Source organism: Molossus molossus, unplaced genomic scaffold (assembly GCF_014108415.1).
Source record: "Molossus molossus isolate mMolMol1 unplaced genomic scaffold, mMolMol1.p scaffold_m16_p_2, whole genome shotgun sequence".
Lineage (NCBI taxonomy): Eukaryota > Metazoa > Chordata > Mammalia > Chiroptera > Molossidae > Molossus > Molossus molossus.
Window position 1 is genome coordinate 116,760,486 of NW_023425355.1, and position 25,333 is coordinate 116,785,818.

The following is a 25,333-nucleotide window of genomic DNA, read 5'->3' on the forward strand; positions in this document are numbered from 1 at the left end:
AACTAATTGGAGACATCGATGCTATACATGTGAGTTTTTCAAGATGATTAAAAAAGCGCATTGTGTTCCTTTTGTTGAGTTGTATGAGCACTCTATATATATTGGAAATTAACCCCTTATCTGATGTTTAATTGGCAATTATGCTCTCCCATACAGTGGGTTGCCTTTCCATTTTGATGATTGTATCTTTTGCTCTGCAGAAGCTTTTGAGTTTGATGTAGTCCCATGTGTTCATTTTCTCCTTTGTTTCTGTTGCCTTAGGTGATGTATCAGTGAAAATTCTGCTGTGTATGATGTCCAAAATTTTGTTGCCTACATTTTCTTCTAGAATTTTTATGGATTCATGAGTCACATTGAAGTCTTTTATCCATTTTGAGTTTATTCTTGTGTAGGGTGTAAGTTGATGGTCTAGTTTCATTTATTTGCATGTAGCTGTCCAATTTTCCCAGCACTATTTATTAAAGGGGCTGTCCTTCCTCCACTGTATGCTCTTGCCTCCTTTGTCAAATATTAATTCAGCATATTATCTTGGGTCCATTTCTGGGTTCTCTGTTCTGTTCCACTGGTCTATAAGCCTGTTTTTGTGCCAGTACCAGGCTGTTTTGATTACAGTGGCCTTGTAGTATAAGTGGGGTACAGACTGACAATCCCCAGAAGAGGGGGTGGTGGGGGAGAGATAAACCACAGAACTTATATGCATATATTCATGAACAATGGACATGGACAACAAAGCTGGGGACAGGGCGGGGAGGGATGAGGGGGGAATCAGTGGGGGGAAAAGGAGAAACATCTGTAACAAAAATAATTAATTAAAAAGAAAAGGGCATTGTGGTTCCCTCCCTTGAACAATCCCAATAGCTCTCAAAGTAAAGCAGTCAAAAGGCAAGCATGCAATTACTTCCTTTGTTTATAATGTGGAGTTGGTATCCCTGGAACCTCTATAGTTTGCTTTATTGAGGTAGCTCAACACCTCCTAGAAAAGAGGTCCTCAAGTTGGCTGCATGTTAGTATCACCTAGGGAGCTATAAAAAATTCTGATGCCATATTCTGTCCTTTGGAATGTTAAATCAGAAGCTGTGGTGAGGGATTCACATCAATATTTTTAAAGCTCCCCACGTTATTTCAGTGTGAACCACTGTCTTAGAAAATATATAGAGAGAAAGGAGGTGGGAGGAGAAGGGTATACTCTGCTGATGGATGGAACAGTGGGTCAGTGAAGAGGAGGAAATTCTTAGTAGTTGCTGAAATCCCATATTATAAGAAAAGTAAAGAATAACAACATGATGTGTTTTACTGAAAAGAATGAGATCTTATACACTTGTAAAAGAAGTGTTTTTCTTTCATCTTAGTCACTATTAACAGCAGTCCCATAGAAGTAGCAGTAGCTATAATCTGTTACCAATTGAACTCTTATAAGTGCCCAGATTTTGGTTTTAATACTGTTATAAACAAACAAACAAACAAACACACAAACAAACAAAATCAGAAAACATTAGAGGATAGTCAATTTCATCTCCTTGAGCAGGATAAAATCAATATAGGTCTGTAACACCCTGTTGTTACCAGGAAGCGAAAGTGATTTTAAAAATAGCAGGGACAGTGCTAAAAGAAAAAAAAAAAAGAATCAACTTAAAGGAAATCCCATTGTCAAGTTGTGATCATTTATAGTAATAAAAATCATTAAATGAAACAAGGTATGAGTTTATTTTTTTTAATATTTTTATCTTTATTGATTTTAGGGAGACAGAAAGGGAGGGGGAGAGAGAGATAGAAATGTCAATGAGAAAGAACACTGATTGGCTGCCCTTTGCGTACCCCCCACTGGGGATCAGGACCACAACCTGGGCATGTGCCCTGATTGGGAATTTAACTGGTGACCTCTTGGTGCATGCTCAACCACTGGGCCACACTGGCCAGGCAACATTTGTTGTCTCATATAAAGTGAAGTAGGAGTCCAGCAGTTCAGTAGCACCAGTTGTCATATATAATTTCCAAAAAGAGAGACGATACAGCCATTCATTCCAAAATAATAACTCAGTTAACTGTACTAAAGAAATCTAAATGTTTAGTCTCGCTTGCCTATCTCTCTGGGAATGAAACCCCTTGATAATCCAACTAAGTATAACACGATACCATTGGAAAAGGCATGTATTTTAAAATATTTAAATTAGGCCAGGTTAATACTATATATCATGAAAATATTATAATGTGTCATGTAACTGCCATAGATTAAAACAAATAAAAATTAAAGAATACCTCATCTTTTAATTTCATTTAAAAACTCAAAATTTATATGAAAAACAGGAATAAGGATTCTATGGTAGACAGAATAATGCCCACATCCTAATCCCCAGGTCTCATGAATATGTTTCCTTACAAGGCAAAGGAATTTTGCAGATGTGATTAAATTAAGGATATTGATATAGGGAGTTTACCCTGGGGTGGCTCCAATATAATTACAATGGTCCTTAAAAGAGAGAGGGAGAAAGTCAGAAATGAGAAAAGATGCTAGCTATACTACTGGCTTTGAAGATGGAGGAATGGAACCATGAGCCAAAGAATGTAAGCAACTTCTGGAGGTTTGAAAGGCAAGGAATGGGAATCTCTCCTGGAACCTCCAGAAGGAACACAGCCTGTGGATTAATTTTAGACCTCTATCCTCCAGAAGTTTTTAAGATAATATATTTGTGTTGCTTTAAGTCACTAATTTTCTGGTAATTTATTAAAGCAGCAATCAGAAATCAAAATAGAGCCCATGATGAAAAGTGAAAACTATGTGATAAAAATATATTCAGCCTAGTAGCCAGCAGCTTGAGTTTAATTCATCTTGAATTTAGCAACCAGTTCTCAAAACCAAATCAAACTTAAGTGGTCAGCAATCTGCTAAACTTGCATTCCTTGCCTACGAAGATGATTTTTTTTTTCTTCCATTCTGGCAAAATTACATACATAAACCCTGAAAATGTATAAAAATAGTCTCTTGTAGAATTCCAGACAACCCAGCAGTATATAGAAGTTTAAATTCCAGAACTATGTAAGAATAAGAATAAAAGTAGGGATAAAAATGTAAAACAATATTAAATCTATGATATTAACAATATTATGCCCAGTTTTGGTGTTAAATATCAATCAGTTCAATAATCAAAGTGATATTTTATGTGTATCTTTTCTTTTTAAAATGTTTAGAGCATTCAAGGAAATCTAAAATGTTAGGCTTGTGATTGAGTTAAATGTTAACCATTTGATTAAGTTTGCAATCATGTTTAAATGGCTAAGGAAACTTGTTTTATTCATTTAATATGTACTTGATTTATTGGTTGGATAAGTAATATGTGAGTGTTTACAGCAATTGTTCTGAACATTCATCAGAATCACCAGGAGGGCTTGTGAGAACACAGCCAGTCACGTTTCTGGTTCACTAGGTCTGGTTTGGAGCTCCAAAGAATTTGCATTTCTAACAGGTGCTGCTTATGCTGCTGGTTTGGGGAGCACACTTTAAGAACCACTGAGGAATGTTTGCTATTTTATGTTTAAAGGAATGTTACATGTTTGATAAATTCATAAGATTAACAGATTGGACTGTAAAAAAAGTAGAGTAGGGAATATTCCTAAAGACACAAAAAACCCTTGGACATGAAAGCATCAATGGGCAAAAGGGACCACAACAAACTTGAAAGAAAATACCACTGCAATCCTCCTTTAGCCATGGAAGGTTAAGGTGAATGTGAAGTGGAATCAGTAATGTGGGGAAGGAGGAGCATCTCCCAGGTTGTTTTCATATTGGAATCACTTGGGAAAACAGAGATATTAAAGACATTTAAGTAGATCATTAGTTCATCTTACTTTGTCAATGATGTTGATTTCTACTTTATGTTTCAAGTTGATACAAATCATGGAGAAACCACTATTCTTATTTTTCTTCTTCTAGACTACTAAACATCTTGAAATATAAAAGGCCTTTTCACTGGAAAAAATGACAACTCTGTAAATAGAGCTGGACTTATAGGCACATTAACTATAATTTGGGCTTTCTATAGCTCTACATCAATTTAAAATCCCTGCTTTAAACATTGTAAAAGCTGTGTTATATGTGCTATGAATGAAAGCTTGACAAGTTAAAAATAGTCTCTGGCTGTGTAATGACTTTTCATTTGGTCTCTTTTCATTCTCATTGAAAATATAAAATTCTGTTTGCCTTCCAGTGGATTCCTGAAACTTTGCAGACAATCTTAGGTTTCTGTCCACAATGGTAGCAAAACAGCTTTTGCAAAATTTAAATTACCCAAATTTAAAGTTTCTCACACATAACAGTCTCCTCTGGATGTTTAATAGCCAATATTAGAATTAAAAATAATTGAAAAGTTAAAAATTTATTCAACTCATTTTGCCTAAATGTTTAAAGTGTGTTCAATTTTCTCCCTACCCCCATCATCTCTTCTGCTGCTGTTTAGAAAAAAAAAAAAAGAGAGAGAAGCATGGCATAGGACTTTAAATGGAAAGATGGTTCAGGAGATAAACCATCTTGATTATTTCTAGATGATGGCAGTATTGGTGGTTCTGTCTATATTTTGAAAATATCTTTAATAGTTTCTACCAAAAGGAGTATTATTGTAATAACCAGAAAAATCATATTATTCAAAAAATATAGTTTTTTAAAAATTATTTTTATCAATTTGTTTTTGTTACAGATGTTTCCCCCTTTTCCTCCATTGACATCCTCCTTCCCATCCCCCCACCCCATCCCCAGCTTTGTTGTCTATGTCCATTGGTTATGCATACATGCATATAAGTTCTGTGGTTTTTCTCTCCCCCCCCAACATCCCCTCTTCTGAGGTCTGTCAGTCTGTACCCCATGTACACAATAGAATACTATGCAGCTGTAACAAAAAACATACTTTTGATAGTAATTGAAAATGAACTAGGGCTTCTTAGAACAATGGCTAATTCTTGGTCTTGGTAAAAAAAAAATGTGCAAGATGGGCTTGAAATATCTTACCATATCCAAAGACAAGAGAAGTATCAAAGACTAATAGAGTTTTGTCATGACTCAGTAGCCAACTTGAAGACAGAGCACCTTGGATGAATATGGGACAATTTGAGCATCAATAAGAATAACTGCAATGAATTGAAACCTTAAAATATGTTAAAATGCATAAATTTATAAAGATACTAAAAAAAAAACATTGAGAAGAGTCATAGCAAGACCACTTTCAACTCAATTTAAAGTTGAATCGTCAGTCAGTTTGTATAAACTCTCATCAGAACAGTCAGATTGTATAAAATAGAACAAGATATTTCAATATGTAAAGAGTGCTCTGTACTGAATTTTTTCATCAGGCTCAAGGACAAATTTGAAGGAACGGTATGGAGTAATGAGAAGGATGGTTGATCTAAATAACCCATGTAGACCTTCCCAACCTCAAGTTTCTATGATCCTTTGATATTTTGTCCTTTGGTTTAAGATCAAAACTTGTTTATGAATTTACCAGAACACCCAGAAGACCAAATCAAACAAAACAAAAAACACCCATGGACCCAGGAAGACTTGCTGCAGAGTCTCTGTGGTTGAGTGAACAGATACTCAAAACAAAACAAAAAACAATAGTGTGCTGCACCAGATCATAAGCAAATGTAGATACTGATGAGATGTACAATCACATAGCAATCCTGATGCTCTTAGAGGGAGCTGAGTTATTCCTAAACTGTTGGAACACAGTGAATATGTTTCAAATGCCAAAGGCAAACAGAAATTGTATTCTCATAGGGTCCTGCTATGCATTCTTCCTTTTGTCCCCATCCTGCCTTAAATAAGACTGTGTGCCCCACAAATTCCAGTTTGTTATCAATGATATCTCCTATCAGTAGAATAGCTAGCTGACTGGCAAACAGCAGGAGAAATTTTTGGCTGTGTATAATGATACCATTCAGAACCTAGTAATCATAAAAAATATTTACAAGTATGTTTCCAATTTTATTCTTTATTAAAGCAGGCCAAGGCCATAGAGGAAACATAGACTTTATCCCAAAGTAAATTAGTAAAGGAATAAACTCGCTGAGTCTCCTTCAAGGAGAATATTCCAGCACTTTGTTATCTCTACCCAGGTTATAATTTTAGTTATATCAATATAGGAATGATGAGAAAACAAGGTAATACCTTTAGCTAACATAGATGGGCTCCTCTCAAATGGGCTGGTGTCGGAAGAAGCCCAGGAATGTTGAATGAAATTGCCATATGCAATTGATTGATGAAGGCTTCTGTAATAGCCAGATTATTTTTACTTAGATGTTAGTTCCTAGCTTTGAGGACCTCAGAAATAAATGGGTAGGGCATAATGGCATTCAGAATGACCTCCTCAAAATGTGCTTTAGGAATTTTAGTTTTGTGTCAGCTGAGATGGTCATAATTGGGTCAGAGCTTATTTGGAGACTGAGCTAGGCCATCACTTAATTCAACTAACATTATTTGAATTTCTTCTGTGTGCCTGTCCTTCACAAGCATGATCTCTTTATCTTCATATAACTCACTGAGATAAACATTTGTATCTCTGTTTCACAGCTGAGGTACATAAGACTCAGAGCAAGTGGTCCAAAACACAGGGTCAATAAGATATGAGTTGTGAAATTAAACTGAAGCCTGACCCTGCTTGAAAGCCCCTGCCCCTTACACTTTGGCAAACTGCCTCTAAACTATGAATATATAATATTTCATGCTGGAAGGGACTGTCTTTTGTTACCATTTACCCCAAAACATATAACTGTCATGCCTGCTACCTTCTTAGTGACCACTGTAAAGATTCATGGAGATAACATATTTCCTATTAGATATCAATTATTAGGTACATATTTCCCACTAGATGAAAATATTTTAAACATTTTACTAAGAAACCTAAGAAAGATTGCTTTTTTTTTTTTTTGGTCTTAATATCATTGCTGTAAATACCTTTATAACAGTATTATAACTTTTTAAGGCATTCCTTTCGATGTGAAATGGTTCATTCTTTCTGTTGAGGACTGTGACTCATCTACAAATTCCTCTACCAGAGTGACAATGATTTAAATCCCTTTCAAGTTGTTTCAGGGGCATGTGGATATGTGCTTTATAGTGTTTGAATGGTGTCCCCCAAATTCATATTCACCTGGAAACTCAGAATGTGACCTTGTTTGGAAGTACGATCTTTGTGCATATAATTAGCTAAGATGAGGTCATACTGGAGTAGTGTGGGTTCTAAATCCAATGACTGATGTCCTAATAAGAGGAGAGGATACATAGAGGCATACAAAAAGAAGCCAAAATGACAATGGAGGCAGAGTTTGGAGTGGTGCATCTATAAGCCCAGAACTGCCAAGGATTGCTAGGAGCAACCAGAAGCTAGGAAAAGACAAGGAAGGATTTTTCCATGGACCCTTCAGAGTGACCATAGCCCTGCTAACACATTTAATGTAGGTTTCTAGCCAGAACTATGAGAAAATAAATTTCTGTTGTTTTAAGTCACCAAGTTTGTGATCATTTGTAGCCCCAGGCAACTAATACAGTGGTTTGTGCTGATTTTCCTTTCTATTAGTTTTACATCGACAGAACACACTTTAGCAATCAGCACCATAAGTGAATTACATTTATAAGGAAAGTAATTAGAGTAGAACAACGTTACATTATTTGGTTTTATATGGAGCTTTTCATACACATGGTTCCTGAAGCTGCATTATAAAGTACTGTATTAAAGTGAAAATGACTATGAAGCTATTATACACCTTTCAATAGTGAACTCAGAGCATTAGGCATGAACAGGTGTCGTTATGGAAGAAACAGAAAGCCTTGAAACTGGAATGATAATGTCTGCTGTTCTTAAATTCCAACCAACTTTAAATGTCTAAAAAAAATCAATGATCTGAGTCATGCTAAGGTGTCACTTCTGGTGTCACATATAAAAGAACAAGCCTAGAGCAAGCAAAAATAATAATAATAATAATAATAATAGAATATCCAACTCAACCCCAGCAGAAAACCAAAGAATTGACAACATCTGAAAATATCATCAAATCTGAAGCAAATTTAACTGAATATATATGTATATGTTTTGTGTCTTCTAATATATTAGGAAGTAGAAAAGAGTTGCTATGAGATACTTTTCAAAAGACGGAAGTAAGCAATGGTTGATTCTATTCAATGGGAGTCTGGCACTACAGGGACCCACATTGAACTGAGGACACAATTCAAATCCCTTAAGTGTAGAGTGTAGGATATACTCCCCTACCAGTTAAAGCTTATCTAGGTAAAAGATAGTTAGAAAAATTTAAAATAGAGATGCGAGCCCAGGTGTGAAAACAACAATAACAACAATAAAGAGTTAACATAGCAGTCCTGACATGGTTATCTTCAAACGATCTGCTTACAAGGTTGGCCCTTGGCTAGTCTCTGGAAACTTTGACTTTGGGAGGGTTTCTAGCATTCTAGAAATAATAAGGATGACTCACGACATAAACTATAAATGCTATGGATTATGCTGAATGCCTGATCTTCTTTTGGGAGTCTAGAATATAGGTTCATGCTAGGCAGAAGGTGCCCATGTGACCAGCCCCCAATAAAAATCATGAGCACAGAGTAAAGACTCACTGGTAAATAACATTTCACACCTGTTGCCACAACTTGTTGCTGGGGGAATTAAGACTGTCCTGTGTGTCTACACTTGGAGAGAAAACTTAGAAATTTATGCCTGATCTCCCCTGGACTTGGCCCCATGTGCCTTTTACTTTGCTGACTTTGCTTTGTATTATTTTTTAATGTAATGAATCTTAGTCATGAGTATGACCATATACTGAGTCCTGTGAGTCCTACTGAATCATCGAAACTGGGGGTGGTCTTAGGGAGCCCTGACACACCAGCTTCTCCACAATGTCAGTCCATGGCTTTATTTCAGTGTTCCCCCTTCTCCCCACTAGCATCCTCAGATTACACAATATTCAATTTAGACTTAACTAAGGAGAGTTTTCCCACAATATTTTGAAGAGTGAACAGGTTTTATTATTTTAATCATGAAATAAAAGAGCAACACATTTTATTTTGGATGTGTATTTAAGTTTTTGACTCCTTGATCTTATTTTATTTTACCTTTCTTTGGTGCCTGAGATAGGACCAATTCATACGGGTACTATTTTTATCTGTGGATTTAAAATATGTTTATCTGCAGACTTTAAAACATTGTTGCCTGTTCTTCTGTTCCTGAATACATCAAGCTTGCCTTAAACTTTTGTACCAGCAGTTTTTTCTGTCTGCTATGCTCTTCCCACAGCTTTGCATACCTGGCTCTGTCTTTTCAGTCAGTTCTCACCTTAACTGTCACCTCCTCAGGGAGGTCTTCCCTGACCACCCAATGTAAAGTAGCCCTCACCTCACCCACAGATCACCCTGTTTTAGCTTCATCATAGCACTTATTTCAACGTACTAGTCTATTCATGCTTTATTTATTTGTTTGGTGAAAGCTTCCTCCCCCTAGAATATAGTTTCCACACAAACAAGGCTCTTATTTGATTTGATAAGCCTTTTAGTCTCAGTGCTAAAATAATTTGTGGAAGAAAAACTAGGCATTTAATAAATATTTTAATTAAATTGACTAAATAAGAGAGACACTTTGGAAATTGCATTTAACAGTTTTCAGGGTACTAGCACCCAATTTTGCTTTTTTTCACCCTGTTGCCGCATTCACTGTATTCCCACTCAGGTTCTTTTTTCACCAGTGGACAGTCACTTGTTTTTATTTCAGGTCCCCCAAGCAGCCAGACAGGCAACTAGAGAAGCAATGCCATCAATCATTGTCAGGTAGGCACTGTTCTCTTGATTTGAAAGAGCCAGCACTGTTATTTAAACACCATCCAATCTCTTTGCATCTTACAAAGTTTAACTTCTACAAAAAGCAAGGAGGCAATTGCTATGTACTGTACAGTGCATGTTGGCAGATAGATGTCATTAAGATTTACTTCCATCTCCTGTTCATTTGCTTCTGTGAAAGGTAGTGAGTTTCTCTTGTCTTCTTCAATTTAGATTTATTGAGTTTCTGAATTTCAGCCATATCTTGTTTGGCAGATATTTTGGCAGATGAAGTAGTAATGGGGTACACAAAAGAAAGTCATATTTCCACAGTGGTCATTCCACCCACTTTCTGACATTCCCATCTCCCATTGCAGCCTCATCTGATATTGCACTAGCCTTATTCTCCCAGTACCCTGATCATTTCCTCCAGTCCTCCCTTAACTGCACCTGTCCTCAAGATTCAGCCTTCTGCAATTCTCCCACAAAGAGACTCTGGAGCTCATTTTCTACCACTGAGCTTATACTTCTATTTCTCCAGCTTTCAACTTCACCCAAGGTCTTTATCCCCAATGGCCTGTGGTCATTTATTTGTATTTGGAGGTTCAATCTTTAATGAAATATGTTCAATACCCAATCTATCACCTTCTCCTCAAAGCAGAAACTTCTTTCATTTTCTTTCTTCTAATATATACATACATATTTTAATAATAACTAATCTGAAACCATTTTGTCTCTACTGTCAATGTACCCTTCATAATCAGTTATCATGAAACCACATAAATAGCTTATTAGCTGTCTCTCTTCTTTACCATTCCCTAGCATAGATTGACAGCACAGGAGCCCAGAATTACAATACAAAATTTCAATTAAGCTTCTCTCAAAGTGTGGTCTAGCCACCCTTACAGCAGAATCAGTTGAGGAGCTTGTTAAAATACAGATATCCAGACATCATCTGAACCCTAACCTGCAGAACTAGAAATTACCTTTCTACCTTCTATGTCCACCCCGATTAACTCTGCAACTTTCTACACATGGTTTACATTGGGACAAACCTCTGTTTAGGAACTACACCTTTGTATCTAATACATTTCCATACATTTGAAAGTATAAAGTTAAACTTAAGGATCAGAACTCCCTCACATTTTAGAAAAGGAAATTAACATCCAGAGAAATTTTCACCTATGGAGTTTACCGAGTAGGTAAGTGGCAAAGCTTGAAGTAGATCTAATGTCTTGTGATTTTCAAGCCATGCAGAAAAGAGTTAACTGACTGCTATCTTTTGAAAATCCTGCTTGTAAGTTGCCCCTGGATGGCATCTGGGAACTTTGATTTGGACAGTGTTTCCATCATTCCCAGGATTGATAACACTTGTTCGATGTGCCTAAACTGTTTTTACAAGCAATATGGTTTAAAGTAAACACCTGCTTTCCTTCAGGGAGTCTGAGCTTTGGGTACATGTCAAACAGAGGATGCTGTGTGACCATCTCCCAGTAAAATCCCTGGGCAATTGGTCTCTAAGGAGCTTCTCTGGTTGGCAACATTTCACACGTGTTGCAACAACTCATTACTGAGAGAATTAAACACATCTCGAGTGACTCCACTGGGAGAGGACTCATGGAAGCTCGCACCTGGTTTCCCTTGAACTTGGCTACATATGCCTTTTCCCTTTGATGCTTGTGATTGGTATACTTTCACTGTAATAAATTATAGCCACGAGTATCATTATATGCTGAGTCCTGTGAATCCTATTGGTGAATCATCAAATATAGGGGTGATCTTGGGGAACTCATGACACAAAAGCCCATGATTTTCATAACATATTTCACTGACCCTCTCATGGGATGTGTAGAAGAGGCAGCTGGAGTAGTCAAAACAGCATAGCCTTCAAAACACAGTATGATAGTCCGGCCGGTGTGGCTCAGTGGTTGAGTGTCAACCCATGCACCAAGGGGTCGCAGGTTCTATTCCTGGTCAGGGCACATGCCCAGGTTGTGGGCCAAATTCCCAGTGGGGGGCATGCAGGAGGTAGCCAATCAATATTCTCTCTCATTGATGTTTCTCTCTCCCTCTCCCTCTCTTCCTCTCTCTCTAAAATCAATAAAGGGTAAAAAAGCTAAAAACAAAAAACAAAAAAACACAGTATGATTTAAATGCCGATTTAGCTGCTAAGTCTGAGTCATGATTTCATTGTCTATAAAATTGGGCCCATTTACTTACTTTATAAGGTTTTTACAAAGATTCAGAGATAATAGTACAAGAGGTCCATAGTATACACCCTTTCAGGAGGAGCTATTATTTTCATTCATAGTCTATTGCATAAGATGAAATGATTAGAAGAAATTCTATGGGTCAGATTTTATGTATCCTTATATACATGTAGCAATGGATCTAATTACATATGTGGACTAAAAGGTCCCAATCATGTTGTAACCTGTGAACAGATTGTTTTTCTCAGGATGTGTGTAGAGCTCCTCTGACTAAGGACTTACAGTGGGAATTGTGTGGAGCACAAACACAAAAAGAACATGTTTATACTCATCCTCAGCTTTCAACCCATGCTTGGCTACTTGTCTCTTGCTTTTGGGGTCCTGCTCATTCCACTGATTTCTGGGCCCTGACCTCTTTCTGGCTGCGAGTCTGCCTTCCTTAACTATTTATTGGGTGCTTAGCTGTTCCTCCAACTCTGTCCTTTTCCAACCACTAGTTCACACATGACTGACTCATTCACCATCATTCACTTGGTCCTATATGGAAAATCCCTACTGTAACTCTATCCTGACTGTGGCCCTGGCTTAATCCCTTGACCAGCTTGTAATATTTGCTCTTGAATAAAGTATACTTCACTTTTGTTAAAGGAGAATTATTAGAAAAATACAATCCCAGTCAGTGGCAGCATATTTGGAAGAAAAACTAATTTATGTTTCTTTATTCTTTTTATCCAACACTTCTTCTTAATACTAACATTGTCTCATATGAAATAATGTAACAAAAATATCTAAAGTTAAGTTATTTAAAATCTCTTCAGCAATTAAAATGAGGTGTTTTCTTTAGTATATACTAGGTAGCTGCCATAAAAAGCAGGCAGTCTGCAAGGAATTGCTTTATGGTACATTGTTTTCAGAAAGAAAAAAATAAATAAAGAAGAAAAGGAAAACATTAGTCTTTCATATTAAGGTTAAAATATCTAAACAAAGACATTTGCTCTCTATTTATCAACCAGAAACGACCTAATGGTGAGAGTACTGTATGGGGAATCAGGAGACCTATGTTTGAATCTTTGGTATAGTTGTTATGAGCCTTTTTCCACCTCTACTTCCATCTGGGTAGGGGTGAGCTACCAGAACGTGCCAACAGAATGTGAGTGGAAGTGATTGTTCCACTTCCCTGCTCAGATAGCTTTGAAGCAAGTATCCTGTATCCATGCTCTCTTCCCCTAGCTCCTGCCTGAATGCTGACACACAGAATGACCTTAGAGGCTATATGCTGAAGATTATAGAACCACTCTCATTCAGAGTCTCTCAATGGCCACATAAATAATCATTCCTTCCCTCTTACCAATCAGGAACATCTACACTATATTAAACCACTGACGTTTTGAGATTTTGTTATAGTAGCTAGCACTTCCTTAATAACGTTGTTTTACCTCTTTATGCCAATCTCTTTGGGTTGTTATAAGGATTAAATGAGTTAGAACAATGCTGACGCATAATAAATGCTCAATAAATGTTAGCTAATAATATCATTGCCTGCCTTAATGCTAACTAGTTATGAGTCATTGAATGTGTCATTTTCCCTGACCTCCATTTTTTCCATTGTGAAATGGAAGGGTCATGCTTGATTATTCCCAAGTTTTTCTAAATTTGAAAATTTATATCAGAAACCTCTTCAAACTTTTAAGAAAAAAATTATGTTAACCCACAGATAGTGGCCAATGAGGTAGAGGCATTCAGAATATCAAGTAAAGAGGGAAAGAAGGAAAACAGACAACAGTACAGAAGACACTGAGAGGGAAAAAACATTATTAAAAAGAAGCATATTTTCTTTTTGAAATGTATCCATCAATTTTGAAATAAGCTTTTGAAGAGAAGAAGATTTACAAACCGGGCTGTGTCTGTGAGACTTTCATTCACACCCAAGTGAATGTCTTGTGTGGTAAGAAAACAAGGGTGTCCTCCCAGAAGTGCAAAGCCTACAATAAAAGAAAGAGAGAGGAAAAAAGCATTTTGAAAAAAAGGACTAAGGTAGGAAATACAATTATTAAGAACTGTCACCATTTCAATTGAAAAGTCAAAATCTTTAAAGTTCTCTCACTTCTCTGATAGGGAATTCCCAGGCAAAGCAAAATGAGGAACCGAGGGAATTTTCTATATAAACATTGAACTTTATTTCAGATGCATGCCCATTTCTCCCCCTCTTGTGCAAAACCTGACAATAATAGGACATTGTTCCCTTTTGGAAACTGTGCCTGGTTTTGATTCTTTAAAATATATAATGATGTCTATCCAGGAAAATGGAAAAATAAACCTTAGTATGGGATATCATGGACTACTACTCAGTAATAAAAAGGAATGAACTAATAATACAGACAGCATGGATGAATCTCACAAACATCACTTTACCTTCTCCTTCTATCCTATATCTGGGCAAGCTGATAAGAAAGTGCAAATGCTCCCTCCATTGGCACTAGACAGAGGTTCAAACTATACAAGTCCTGGCCTATACATGGGAATCCTCACCCATCCCCACCCCATAACCAAAAAAAAAAAGTGCAGGCGAGTATCATTTCCTCAGTCTCTAATGCCATTTTCAGAACACCTTGGGAACCAGCCCTACTCTCTCCAGAAAGCTACATATCCTTTCATACACTTTTGGTGCATGGTGGTGTCCTCACTGTCAACAACCAAGCTAAACTTGGTGGTAGACAATCTTGTCTCTGTGGAATGACCACAACAGGTATTGGCATCACAGCATGGTCCTGAAATGTATTCATTCATTCTAAAATTATGTACCTGGTACTATTCTAGACACTGGGGAAAGCATTGTAAACAAATGGTACAAGTTCCTTGCCGACATGGAACTTAAATTCTACTGGGGACACACAGATAATAAATTGCATGAGTAAATTACAATAGTTTCTTCTTTTCTGTGGTTTTGCTTTTTGAGATTTCAGTTACCTGTGGTCCACCACAGTCTGAAATATTAAATTAAAAAATTCAGAAATAAACAATTTATACATTTTAAATTGCACACTGTTCAGAGTAGCATGATGAGATCTTATACCCTCCTGCTCTGTCTCTCGGATGTGAATCATCCTTTTGTCTAGCATCTCCACCCTGCAGAGACTCTCTGCTTGTTATTCACTTGGTAGACATCTGTTATCAGAATGACTGTTGCGGTATTGCAGAGCTTGTGTTCAAGTAATTCTTCTTTTACATAATGATGACACATTCACGTAACTTTTATTACACTATATTATTACAATTGTTCTATGTTATTATGAGTTGTTGTTAATCTCTTCCTGTGCCTAATTTATAATTTAACTTTATCACAGGTGTGTATAGGAAAAAACATAGTATATACAGGGTTCAGTACTATCGGCTACTTCAGGCATATCTTGGGTCATATCTGTTGTGTATAAGGGGGACTACTATAAATATCATGTATGTTAGTTGTTGATACATGCTATAAGAAAAATAGAGTGGGGAGGAGGGATAGGAAATGTAAAGAATAGGAGTTGTAAGTTTAACATGGTCAAGGAAGCCACACTGAAACATGCAGACAGTGGGAAGAGCATGTCCTGAGGTCCTGAGGAAGAGTCATGATTGGTAGGTTCAAGGGAAAACATGAAGGTTGGTGTGGCGGGTGCAGAATGTGTAAGGAAGAGAGTAATAGGAGCTGAGGTTGAAGAAGGAAAGTGAAGAGGAAGCAACATTTTATTTTTAAACCTTCACTCGAGGATATTTTTCTATTTATCTTCAGATAGACTGGGAGGGAGGGAGAGAGTGAGGAACATCGATGTGAGAGGGACACATTGACTGGTTGCTTCCTGCAAGATCCTGACCAGGGCTGGGGATGAACCACGACCGAGGTACATGACCTTGACTGGAATCAAACCTGCAACTCTTTGGTCCGAAGGCCGGCACTCTAACTGCTGAGCCAAACTGGCCAGGGCAGGAAGCAACATTTTGATTTTCGTCTGAGTAACATGCAAAGCCATTTGAGGGTTGGAGCAGAGGGGTGACATGATTGGACTTAGGTTTTAATAGAACATCTGTAGTGGGTCATGGGTAGAAGCAGGGAGATCATTCAGGACACTGTTGCAAAAATCTGGGTGAGAGTTGATAGATTGGACCAGGGTAGTAGCAGCTGAAATGATGAGAAAGTAAATATATTCTTGATATATTTTGAAAGTAGAGCCAGGACTCATGAACTTGCTTCCTATCTCACTGAAAAAAGTGGTAGCAATAAGAGAAATTTCAAATTCCACCACCACCCCATTTTCCCACTTGCTAGCATCTGTATCCATATATTCTGTTTTCTTTCCTGTTAAGCTTTGAAGAACTTTCCATGCCACATGTATGCACTAAAAGCCATACCCCTTGCCTACTCAAGCATGTTACTCTTCCCTTTCTGCTTTACATTACCTACACCTCATTTTCTCACTCACTAATAAAGAATAAATGCAAATGTTCCCTTGTCCTTATTTCCCCTGACAGGTATCCTTTGAATTATTTGCTCCCTTTGCAGCAAATCTCTTTGTTTTTTCTTTCTCTCTTCAATCCTTCTTTTTCATTTCCTTCAAACCTATTCTCACAAGGCTTTGGCCTCCCAACACTGCACCAAAACTGCTCTCACCAAAGTCACCAATTACCTTCATTTTGCTACATCTCTTTTTTCTTGACGTAGCTCCATCTAACAAAGCTGTTCTTCACCTTCTCCTTGATAAACTTTCTTGACACGCTGCACAGGACACCACACCTTCCTGCTTTTACATCTACTTGGTAATTGGTCCTTCTCAATCTCCATTGCTGGTTCATTTTCTTTTTCCTGACCTCTTAATATTGATGTGCCCCAAGGCTAGTCTTTGGTCCTCTTCTCTCCATCTACCCTCATTCCCTTTATAATCGTATCCAATACCATGGCCTTAAATACCATCTATATGCTGATGACTCCAAATGTTTCTAGGCCAGATCTCACTCCCTTACTCCAAACTAATATCTGACTGTCTTTTCCACATCTTTGCTTGTGTCTAATAGACATCTCAAACTTGATACTTCCAAAGGTGAACTCCTGATCTTTCCCTCTATTTGGCTTCATTCTCCTCACAGTTGCTCAGACAAAAACCTTAGTCATCCCTAATGTCTCTCTTTTACCTGATACATCAGGAATCTCATTGGCTCTCCCTTCAAAACATATCCAAAATCTATCTTTCTTACCCACTCTATTGCTACCACCCTGCCCCCAACCTCTATGTACTATAGCTACCTATTAACATGTTTCACTGTTTCTATCTTGCCTCTATCCCCACCCCAACACTTTATCCTCAATAGAGCGGTCAGAGAGATTCTTTTAAAATGCAAGTTAGATCATTTCCCTCCTTAGTTTAAAACCATCTAAACTTTCCCCATTTCACTCAGAGTAAAGCCAAAATCCAAATAATGGAGTATGTGTTTTTCTCCAGTTCCAGGAACATTTTTTCTCCTTGCTGAGAGCACTTATCACCTTCCACTGATATTGTATTATCATCCACTTATTGATTGTTTATTATTTATTGTCTGTGTACCCACTAGAATATATGCTCCATGGAGGCAGGGGTTTTCCTTTATTTTGTTCACTGCTGTATTACTCTCAAGAACCTAGAATAAATACTGGTACATAGTAATTGCTCAACAAATACTTGTTGAATGAATTTAGGAGGGATTTTGACTCCGGAGAGAAGGCCCACTCATTTCACTTGCAAACATGGAATTTTGTTAACAGAAAGAACAGAATGTTCTATTGTGTGAGAAGTGAGCAAATGGTATTTAGTGATGATTATCTTCACTAATCACTCTTGAATACTTAACCTGTTCATAAACAGGAAAAGTCATTCAAATAAATATGAATGTTTTAAAGTCATCAAGAAAGTATTTATTGCCCTGGCTAGTTTGGCTCAGCGGTTAGAGTGTCGGTCTGTGGTCCCGAGAGACCCGGGTTCAGTTCCCGCTAAGGGCACGTACCTCGGTTGCGGTTTGTCCCTGGCCCTGGTTGGGTCCTGCAGGTGGCAGCCACTCAATGTGTCCCTTTCACATCGATGTTTCTCTCTCTCTCTCTCTCTCCCTCCCACTCTATCTGAACAAAAATATATATTAAAAAAAAATGTCCTCGAGTAAGGATAAGAAAAAAGAAAAGAAAAGGAAAGTATTTATTGTGTGCCCACTATGTGCCTAGCACAAGAATGAATGTCATTGAGGGTTGGGGACTATAGAGGAACATTTCACACAAAGTTTAAGTCCTCCTGGCAGCTCTGCTCCGAGTCACACTCTTACTTTGACTAGAAGTCAGTTTGCTGTGATAATTCAGGATTAGTTTTTTACCTTTTCATTTCCCTCTGTGTGCTATAAAGAAGAGTCACAGCAAGCCTGGACTTATGGGGTAGGGGGAGGAAGAGGGGTTACAGAAAGTGCTAAGAAGTAGAAGTCAAAGTCTTCAGCAGTTCTTAAAGGAAATAAAATAGGGGGGCATTACCTCTGAGAAGGAATTTCCTCTGCAATTTGGTCACTGATCAGAAAGAAGCCTCAGGCCCCATTCCAAAAACACAGGTCAAGCATTCACCAGTTTATCAGACCTGGGTGGCAGTAACTGCTTTAGGATGGTGTCAGAGGTTTTGAAAAGCCACTAGGAGCTGCCATTACTGAGGAGAGGGGGGCAGAGGGATGGGTCTCTACTCTCTCTTTACCCTTCATCCAGAGAAGTCTGCTTTTATCTGTGTCATTTGCTTATGCATTCACATCAAATATTTTTGAACAAAGAATTTCACTACTTCTGTTAATATCTTAATTTATGTCTGGGAAAATAATAGTAAATCTTATTTTGCCCTTTTTTTTTCTCACAGACCCCTGGAAGCTTTGGAAGAAGGGGTATAAAATAATTCATGCACTAGAAATATGAGGGCTCCAAAGGCTCTTACTGGTTTGAACTAAGGCAGGCATTAACCTCTCTCTGATCTTCACTTTCCTACCTGCAGAATAGTATCGTGGTTTTTATATTATCATCTTTGTAAAGGTGATGAATACAAAACAGCTTGGAAAACACCAGCTTCTATTTCACCTTGAAAGTCAAATATCAGTGTTAAATAATGAAGAGTCATCTCTTAGGATGCCCTGTGCATTCTTCTATCAGCTACTGTACTTACATAGATCAATAAATGTATCTGCCTATTTGCTCAATTAACTTGCAATAAAATAATATAATCATGAGTAAACACATAGAAAAATTGTACAGTTTGCCAGTCAGGCATACCAAAAGAGTGGGTGAAGAATAAATGATCTACAACTACATGCAGTGACATTGATACATCTCACAAACAAAATGCTGAGCAAAATAAGCTAGACACAAAAGAGCATATGCTGAATGATTCCATTTATATAATGTTCAAAACAGGCAAAACTAATCTGTGATGTTCAAAGCCAGGATAATGGTAAACCTTGGGTGAGGGGAGTAGAAACTGGAAGGAGATACAAGGGAGGACTTCTCTTTGCTATTAATGCCCTGTTTATCTATCTAGGTATTAGTTATAAGGATGTGTTCACTGTAAGAATTCACTGAATTGTATGCTTAGTGATTTGTGTATTTTCTATAGATGTGCTACACTTTAATAAAAATATTATATAAGCAACTAATATGGTTTAAGTTGGGTGGAAATTTTTATTCTGTCCCCTGGGATAAGTAGAAATACTGCTATATCTCTGCAACTCAGGCTTGGGATGGAATCCTCAAGAACTGTCCTGTGAGGATTACCTCATCCCAGAGGCTGGCACAAATCCGGGGCAGCGATAGGCAGTTTTAATTACATACTATTTTCATTCTAAGTTCCAAGGTAAAATGTTTTGATGAAAAATTGTGCCAAGGGACAACTATTAAGATGCACATATATATAATAGAAAAACTCTACCATGTTCTTGGTTGAGGTTTACCATTTCTGTAAGCATTTAAAGCAGCTACTTACTCTGACTGATTCTTCTACTGTTGAGCTTGGCAGAATGCCACAGGCAATTAGAACCAAGGGTGCTTATTGAGGATAATGATGAATACTCTGTGAACCATAACTTTTGATGGTCTCGTGTTCCTTTTCTTATGTATTTGTTGTTATAGTTAGTGATTTTGTGCAGGTTTCAGATCATTTCTTTGTAGAAAGCCAGCATCTAACAAAATGCTTAATGCCACTTGAAGAAATGATATTACTGGAAAAAAAACATGACTATCACATGTCTAAATTAAATTAGATACTTACAAAATACATTTAATAATAGCTTCCAACCCTGGGTCTGCCATTTATTAGCTATGTGTCTGTGGGCTATTTGTTGAACCTGTTTCATCCTGTTTTCCATAATGTTACCTTACAGAGTTGTCATGAGTATTAAGTAATATAATCCATGTAATTAATGTAGAGTACTTGACACAGGGCCTGTACCCAAAGGCTTATTAAATATTCACTCTTGGTTTTATTAGTAGCTTAAGAACCACATTATATGTGAATAATAAAACTAATCACTTATTCAGGGAATTTGATATCAAAAATAACATTTGAACAGGGGAAAATGGTAGAAAACACCATCAACAAAGAGAATTAGCTTTAAAAAACTTAAAATTGAAAAATTTATATGTATTATTTTGATAACTTCAAACAAAGAACACTCCTGTACTAATGATAAAATAAAATCCTGTCCAACTCATGGAAGACCAGTGTTGAAAGGAAACAGAATTTGAGAATTACTAACTGGTTTATGCAATACTCATCTTTTCCTTACTATATGATAGATATCCACATGATCTCTTAAAGGAGCCAGCTTTAACGAGCAAAATGTTTCCAACTGTTTTTTTTTTTTTCTATGACTTTAAAGATTAGGTGATACTTTATATGTTTCCCCTCTTCCTCCTTCCTTCTTTCAGGGGACAATGTGAGTGCATTAATAAAAACAGCATCTGAATCCTGCTGCTATTTGTATTAATTGAGTGAACTTAGTAAGTCACTTAATCCTTCTGAACTTTATTTTGTTATGTATTTGATAACTTCATTACTGATTATTACAAAGCAATAATGGCACAAAGAAGATGTTTGCTTCTAAGCCCTAGAAAGCTCTCGTGCTTGCAAGTGGGATAAGATATGTGAAGAATCAACCAATGTATTTTTGTTTGTGGTACCTCCTCCCTGATCCTATCCATTAGCCCATTTGGGCAGTCATATTGTTGATTCAAGGGAGGTCTGATATAACAGAAATGTAGAGAGAAAGAAAAGAGCAATGTGTGGCTTATAAATGTCAAAATAGACTTTCTGAAACTTAGCATACAGATAATCATTTGAGAAAAAAACAAACTTTTGTTTCAACAGCCTAGGATTCCAGCTACAAACAATAGATTTGAAATAATACATGGAAGTCCGAGTGATTTTTTTTCCTCCTACTTTATCACTGGGCCCCCAATACTGTGAAACTGGAAGGAAAAGAAGAAGAGTGAGAAAAAAGCAACAGAAATAGAAATTGATGGATCTTTGACACTGTTAACTCCTGTCTGTCCCCCAGGCCAAGTACTTCAGGTTGGGAGCATGATGGAAATTTCAGAAGAGTTTGGGGAACCCCAAAGCTGAGAACACCTATGTTGTGCTTTTAAGACAGCTCTAGGAAGCAACAAATGTTTAAAACTCCCTGGCATTCAGCATGAGGAAGGAACAAGAGACTAGAGAGAGCCTTTCAGTATCTCTGTGTCCAGTGTGGTGTGCAGAGCTGCCAAGAAGTTGAGAGAGCCAGACTAAGATATATTTCAGGTCTTGTGATCAGAGCGAAGCAAACTCCACAGTGAATGGGAGACAGCCAAAGTCAAATGGGGATACAGAAGTCTCAGAAGACTTGAGCATGGGACTTTGATGATGATGTCTTGATGACCAATGACCAGATACCCATAGTCCTAGATGTCATATACTCTCTAGGACTTAACCATGACTGTAATGTAAGGGATGGGAGAGCCTAAATTGACAAAGCAAACCCTGAAATGACAGGATTGCCTAACATTGCAGAGATTAGTTTTCCACCATCCAGAAAAATTGGTACAAATAAGAAAAAATGATTTATGTATTAGAAAAATACACATCTCTTGACCACATGAGTTTAAGGCATGAGAATGTGTGCCTACTTACATTTTGTACTTAACACAAAGTGCTTACTATTTGGTATTTCTACCCAAGTCCTCATTGAGTTCCTACAGATGAAGCTAATTTTTCTGCTTCCAGCTTCTATGATAATTGGAAAGGGCATTTAGAAGCTTGTTACCACTGGTCCCAGAGACAACATTTCCTCTTTATGGCTGCCAAAGAGAAAGACAGATCCCCCATGGGCTACTCCTTTCTCCCAGGTCCTCACCCTCTGGCCCCCTCTTCAACACAAGGATGACTCTGTCGGTAGACTTACCTGTTTCTGTAGACAATCTTGTTCGAGTACTTCTTTTTTCAAAAATCATGCTTAAAGACTTCCCTTGCAATAAAGGCAAATACTGAAAATCAAGGACAAGAATATAGTTAATATGAAATACACACACACACACACACACACACACACACACATATATATACACACACATACACGCACATATATATAATATCAAGGAATATGTTTCTAAACTTACTCTTTACATTATCAAAAAAAAAGTAGAATAATTAATCACTACTTCCAAATAAGTATTCAAAATGTTACTTAAAAAGTGAATTTAAAGTGTTTTATTTTTTCCTTTTCTACATAAATAGGGGAAGGAAATAGAAACTCCCACAGATTATTGACATATAACCAGAAAGTATTTTTACTTGTTTGGGTTCAATCTGATCACTTATTTCAAAGTATATTAATATTTCACACTGGGACCACCTTCTTACTTAATTCCATGGGAATCCTCATCAGTGTTAAATTACCTTCAAGATACTTGGTTTGGAAATCTTTTCTCAACTAAGAACATGATACTCTGTCACAACATAGGGAACTAAGACTCCTAAAGATGAAACCTCAGAGTGTCAGCTACACTTTCATTATGCATCCTCATGGGAGTGCAAAGGCTTTGTTTCTGAAACAATCTGGAGAGTTTGGTGTGGGGTGGGGCTCTTCCTCCTCCCTCTTCTATGCATGGACTTTCTTGATAGGATGAGCTCTGGAACAAACAGATTACTGACAGCTAAATATCCTCACACACAATGTAAAGAACAAAGGCCTGGGATTTGTGGGGGAACTTTTCTCTTTATTTCAGATCTTTTTTAGGAATATCATCCCATAACAGTTAGAGTCACCCTGTTTTCAGTTTGTTTTTAAAGAATTTGCAGAGCCCTGGCCGGTTTTGCTCAGCAGTTAGAGCATCTGCCTGCATCCGGAGAGACCCAGGTTCGGTTCCCGCTAGGGGCATGTACCTTGGTTGCAGTTTGTCCCCGGCCCTGGTTGGTCGTGCAACTGTCCCTTTCACATCGATGTTTCCCTCTCTCTCTCTTCCTCTCTCTCCCTCCCACTCTATCTGTGCAAAAAATGGAAAAATGTCCTCGGGTGAGGATAAAAAAAAATAAAATAAAATAAATAAAGAATTTGCAGAGCTAGTAAACTAGATAAGAAAATCAGGGTTATGTAAAACTTTCTCAGCCTGAAATCAATTTTTTATAAAAACTTTTAAACAAGTTTAGAATACAAAAATGCTTTCATAACTAAGCAGCCTAAATGAAGCTACTGCATTAATTAAAAGTGTTGCAAACATAAATTTCTCAAAATGCAGAATAATGATTACAGCTAAGCACTATATCCCATCTTTTCTCCTACTTGGTTAACATTTAATTGTTTCTTTGCTAATCTAAATTTTTAAAACACTGCCACATCATTGTAAAGTTTTTGACATTATCTTAATGATAATATATCTGATATGCATTCACAATTGAAATTTGTGGCTAGAAACAAAATATATCATCCTTATTTTTAACTTGACAAAAAACATCCAGATAAAAGAAAGAAGGTATAAAATTTTTCCGGAGAATGATTCTTTAGGTTCTGATCCAGTTAGTGATGAAGTTTGACATTCCATATGAAAGAAGTGCAATGACTTATCATTGAATAACTAATTTTTATGCTTTTTATATGCTTGTACACTTATGATAATCAATTACCTTGACTGTGTGGCTTCATTACTTGCTACTGTTTAGGAATTTTAATGTTTTCTTTTCCCTCTATCTCTTTGGCTGTCTTTACAAAAGCTGATGGGTAGTAATGGAAAGTAAGATGGAAATGCTACATACCTCTCCTTTCTGTTTTATCCTATATTTCAGATCTGCTGATAGCCATAGCATATACTTAATTTCTTCTCCTGTAAAGTTTTTTAGAGTGAGGAGGTCACGACCCTTCAACTGTACTTTATTTTGTAGTGGTTGTCCACATCTACAAAAAGAAACAAGAAAAGGGAAAAAAATTAAAATATATATGTAAGAAAAAATAACAATGTATTTTTGTGACTCATTGTTTTTTTTAGTCTTGAAACAAAACAATAAATCGCACATAGCCTTATGTGTCTCTGCAAAGTACTAATGCATTGAAATTGATATGGCTGTGGTTGGCATTTTATATATCCACTATTTTGATTGTTGAGAGAAGAGAATTTGAAGAAAGAAATTGAATTCTTATTTGTTGCAAATAGCCATACAAGTGGCTTTGCCACTTACTATTTGTGCAACCTTGGGCAAGTTACTTAATCTCTTCCTTACAGGGTTGTTGCTAGGGTGAAATTATTTAATACAGGGAAATCACACAATGGCTGACATACAATAAGCATTTGATAAATTTTAACTACTATCATTGAAATCATTGGATTGTACAATCAGAATTTATAATATACATACAATAGAAAACAATGTCATTCTTTTTCCCTATTGGCCTTCAAATAATGGAGATTTATTCTTTTTACTTGTCCCTGGTCAAATACAATGAACCCTGTGGCTTTTGTAGTAACTTTCAGGGGAAAAAAAAAGTCATCTGCTTGCTTTATTCCCTCAATGTGTCTCAGCAAAATGATGTGTAATAATAAGAATGATTTTTTTTTAACTTTAAGAACTGTACTGCAAATGAATATCTTTTGCCTTCCAGCTCATACCTAATTCAAGCAGGCCTCCTCTATAGGTGGAAGAGGGACCATAAGCTGTTTCCTCTGATTTCCTGCCTTCAGTTCATCCATGTAAATCTAAGGGAAATTAAGCAGTTAAGTGCCAGGCAAACTCTGGTTCTGTTCTAGCAGTGTAGGATTGGTATGGGTACTTGAGGCTGA

The 25,333-nt window shown here is 37.0% G+C and overlaps 1 protein-coding gene across 1 annotated transcript in view; it reads right to left on the reverse strand.

Moving 5' to 3' along the window:
• The window catches only part of OTC (ornithine carbamoyltransferase), a 63,184-nt gene that overhangs the window by 25,724 nt on the left and 12,127 nt on the right, over positions 1 to 25,333 (reverse strand). The window contains exons 2-4 of the mRNA XM_036271314.1: positions 24,315 to 24,453; positions 22,468 to 22,549; positions 13,907 to 13,994 (exon numbers count right to left, since the gene is read on the reverse strand). Of these exons, the coding sequence (XP_036127207.1) occupies positions 13,907 to 13,994; positions 22,468 to 22,549; positions 24,315 to 24,453 (309 nt within the window). The remainder of the gene's footprint in view (positions 1 to 13,906; positions 13,995 to 22,467; positions 22,550 to 24,314; positions 24,454 to 25,333) is intronic.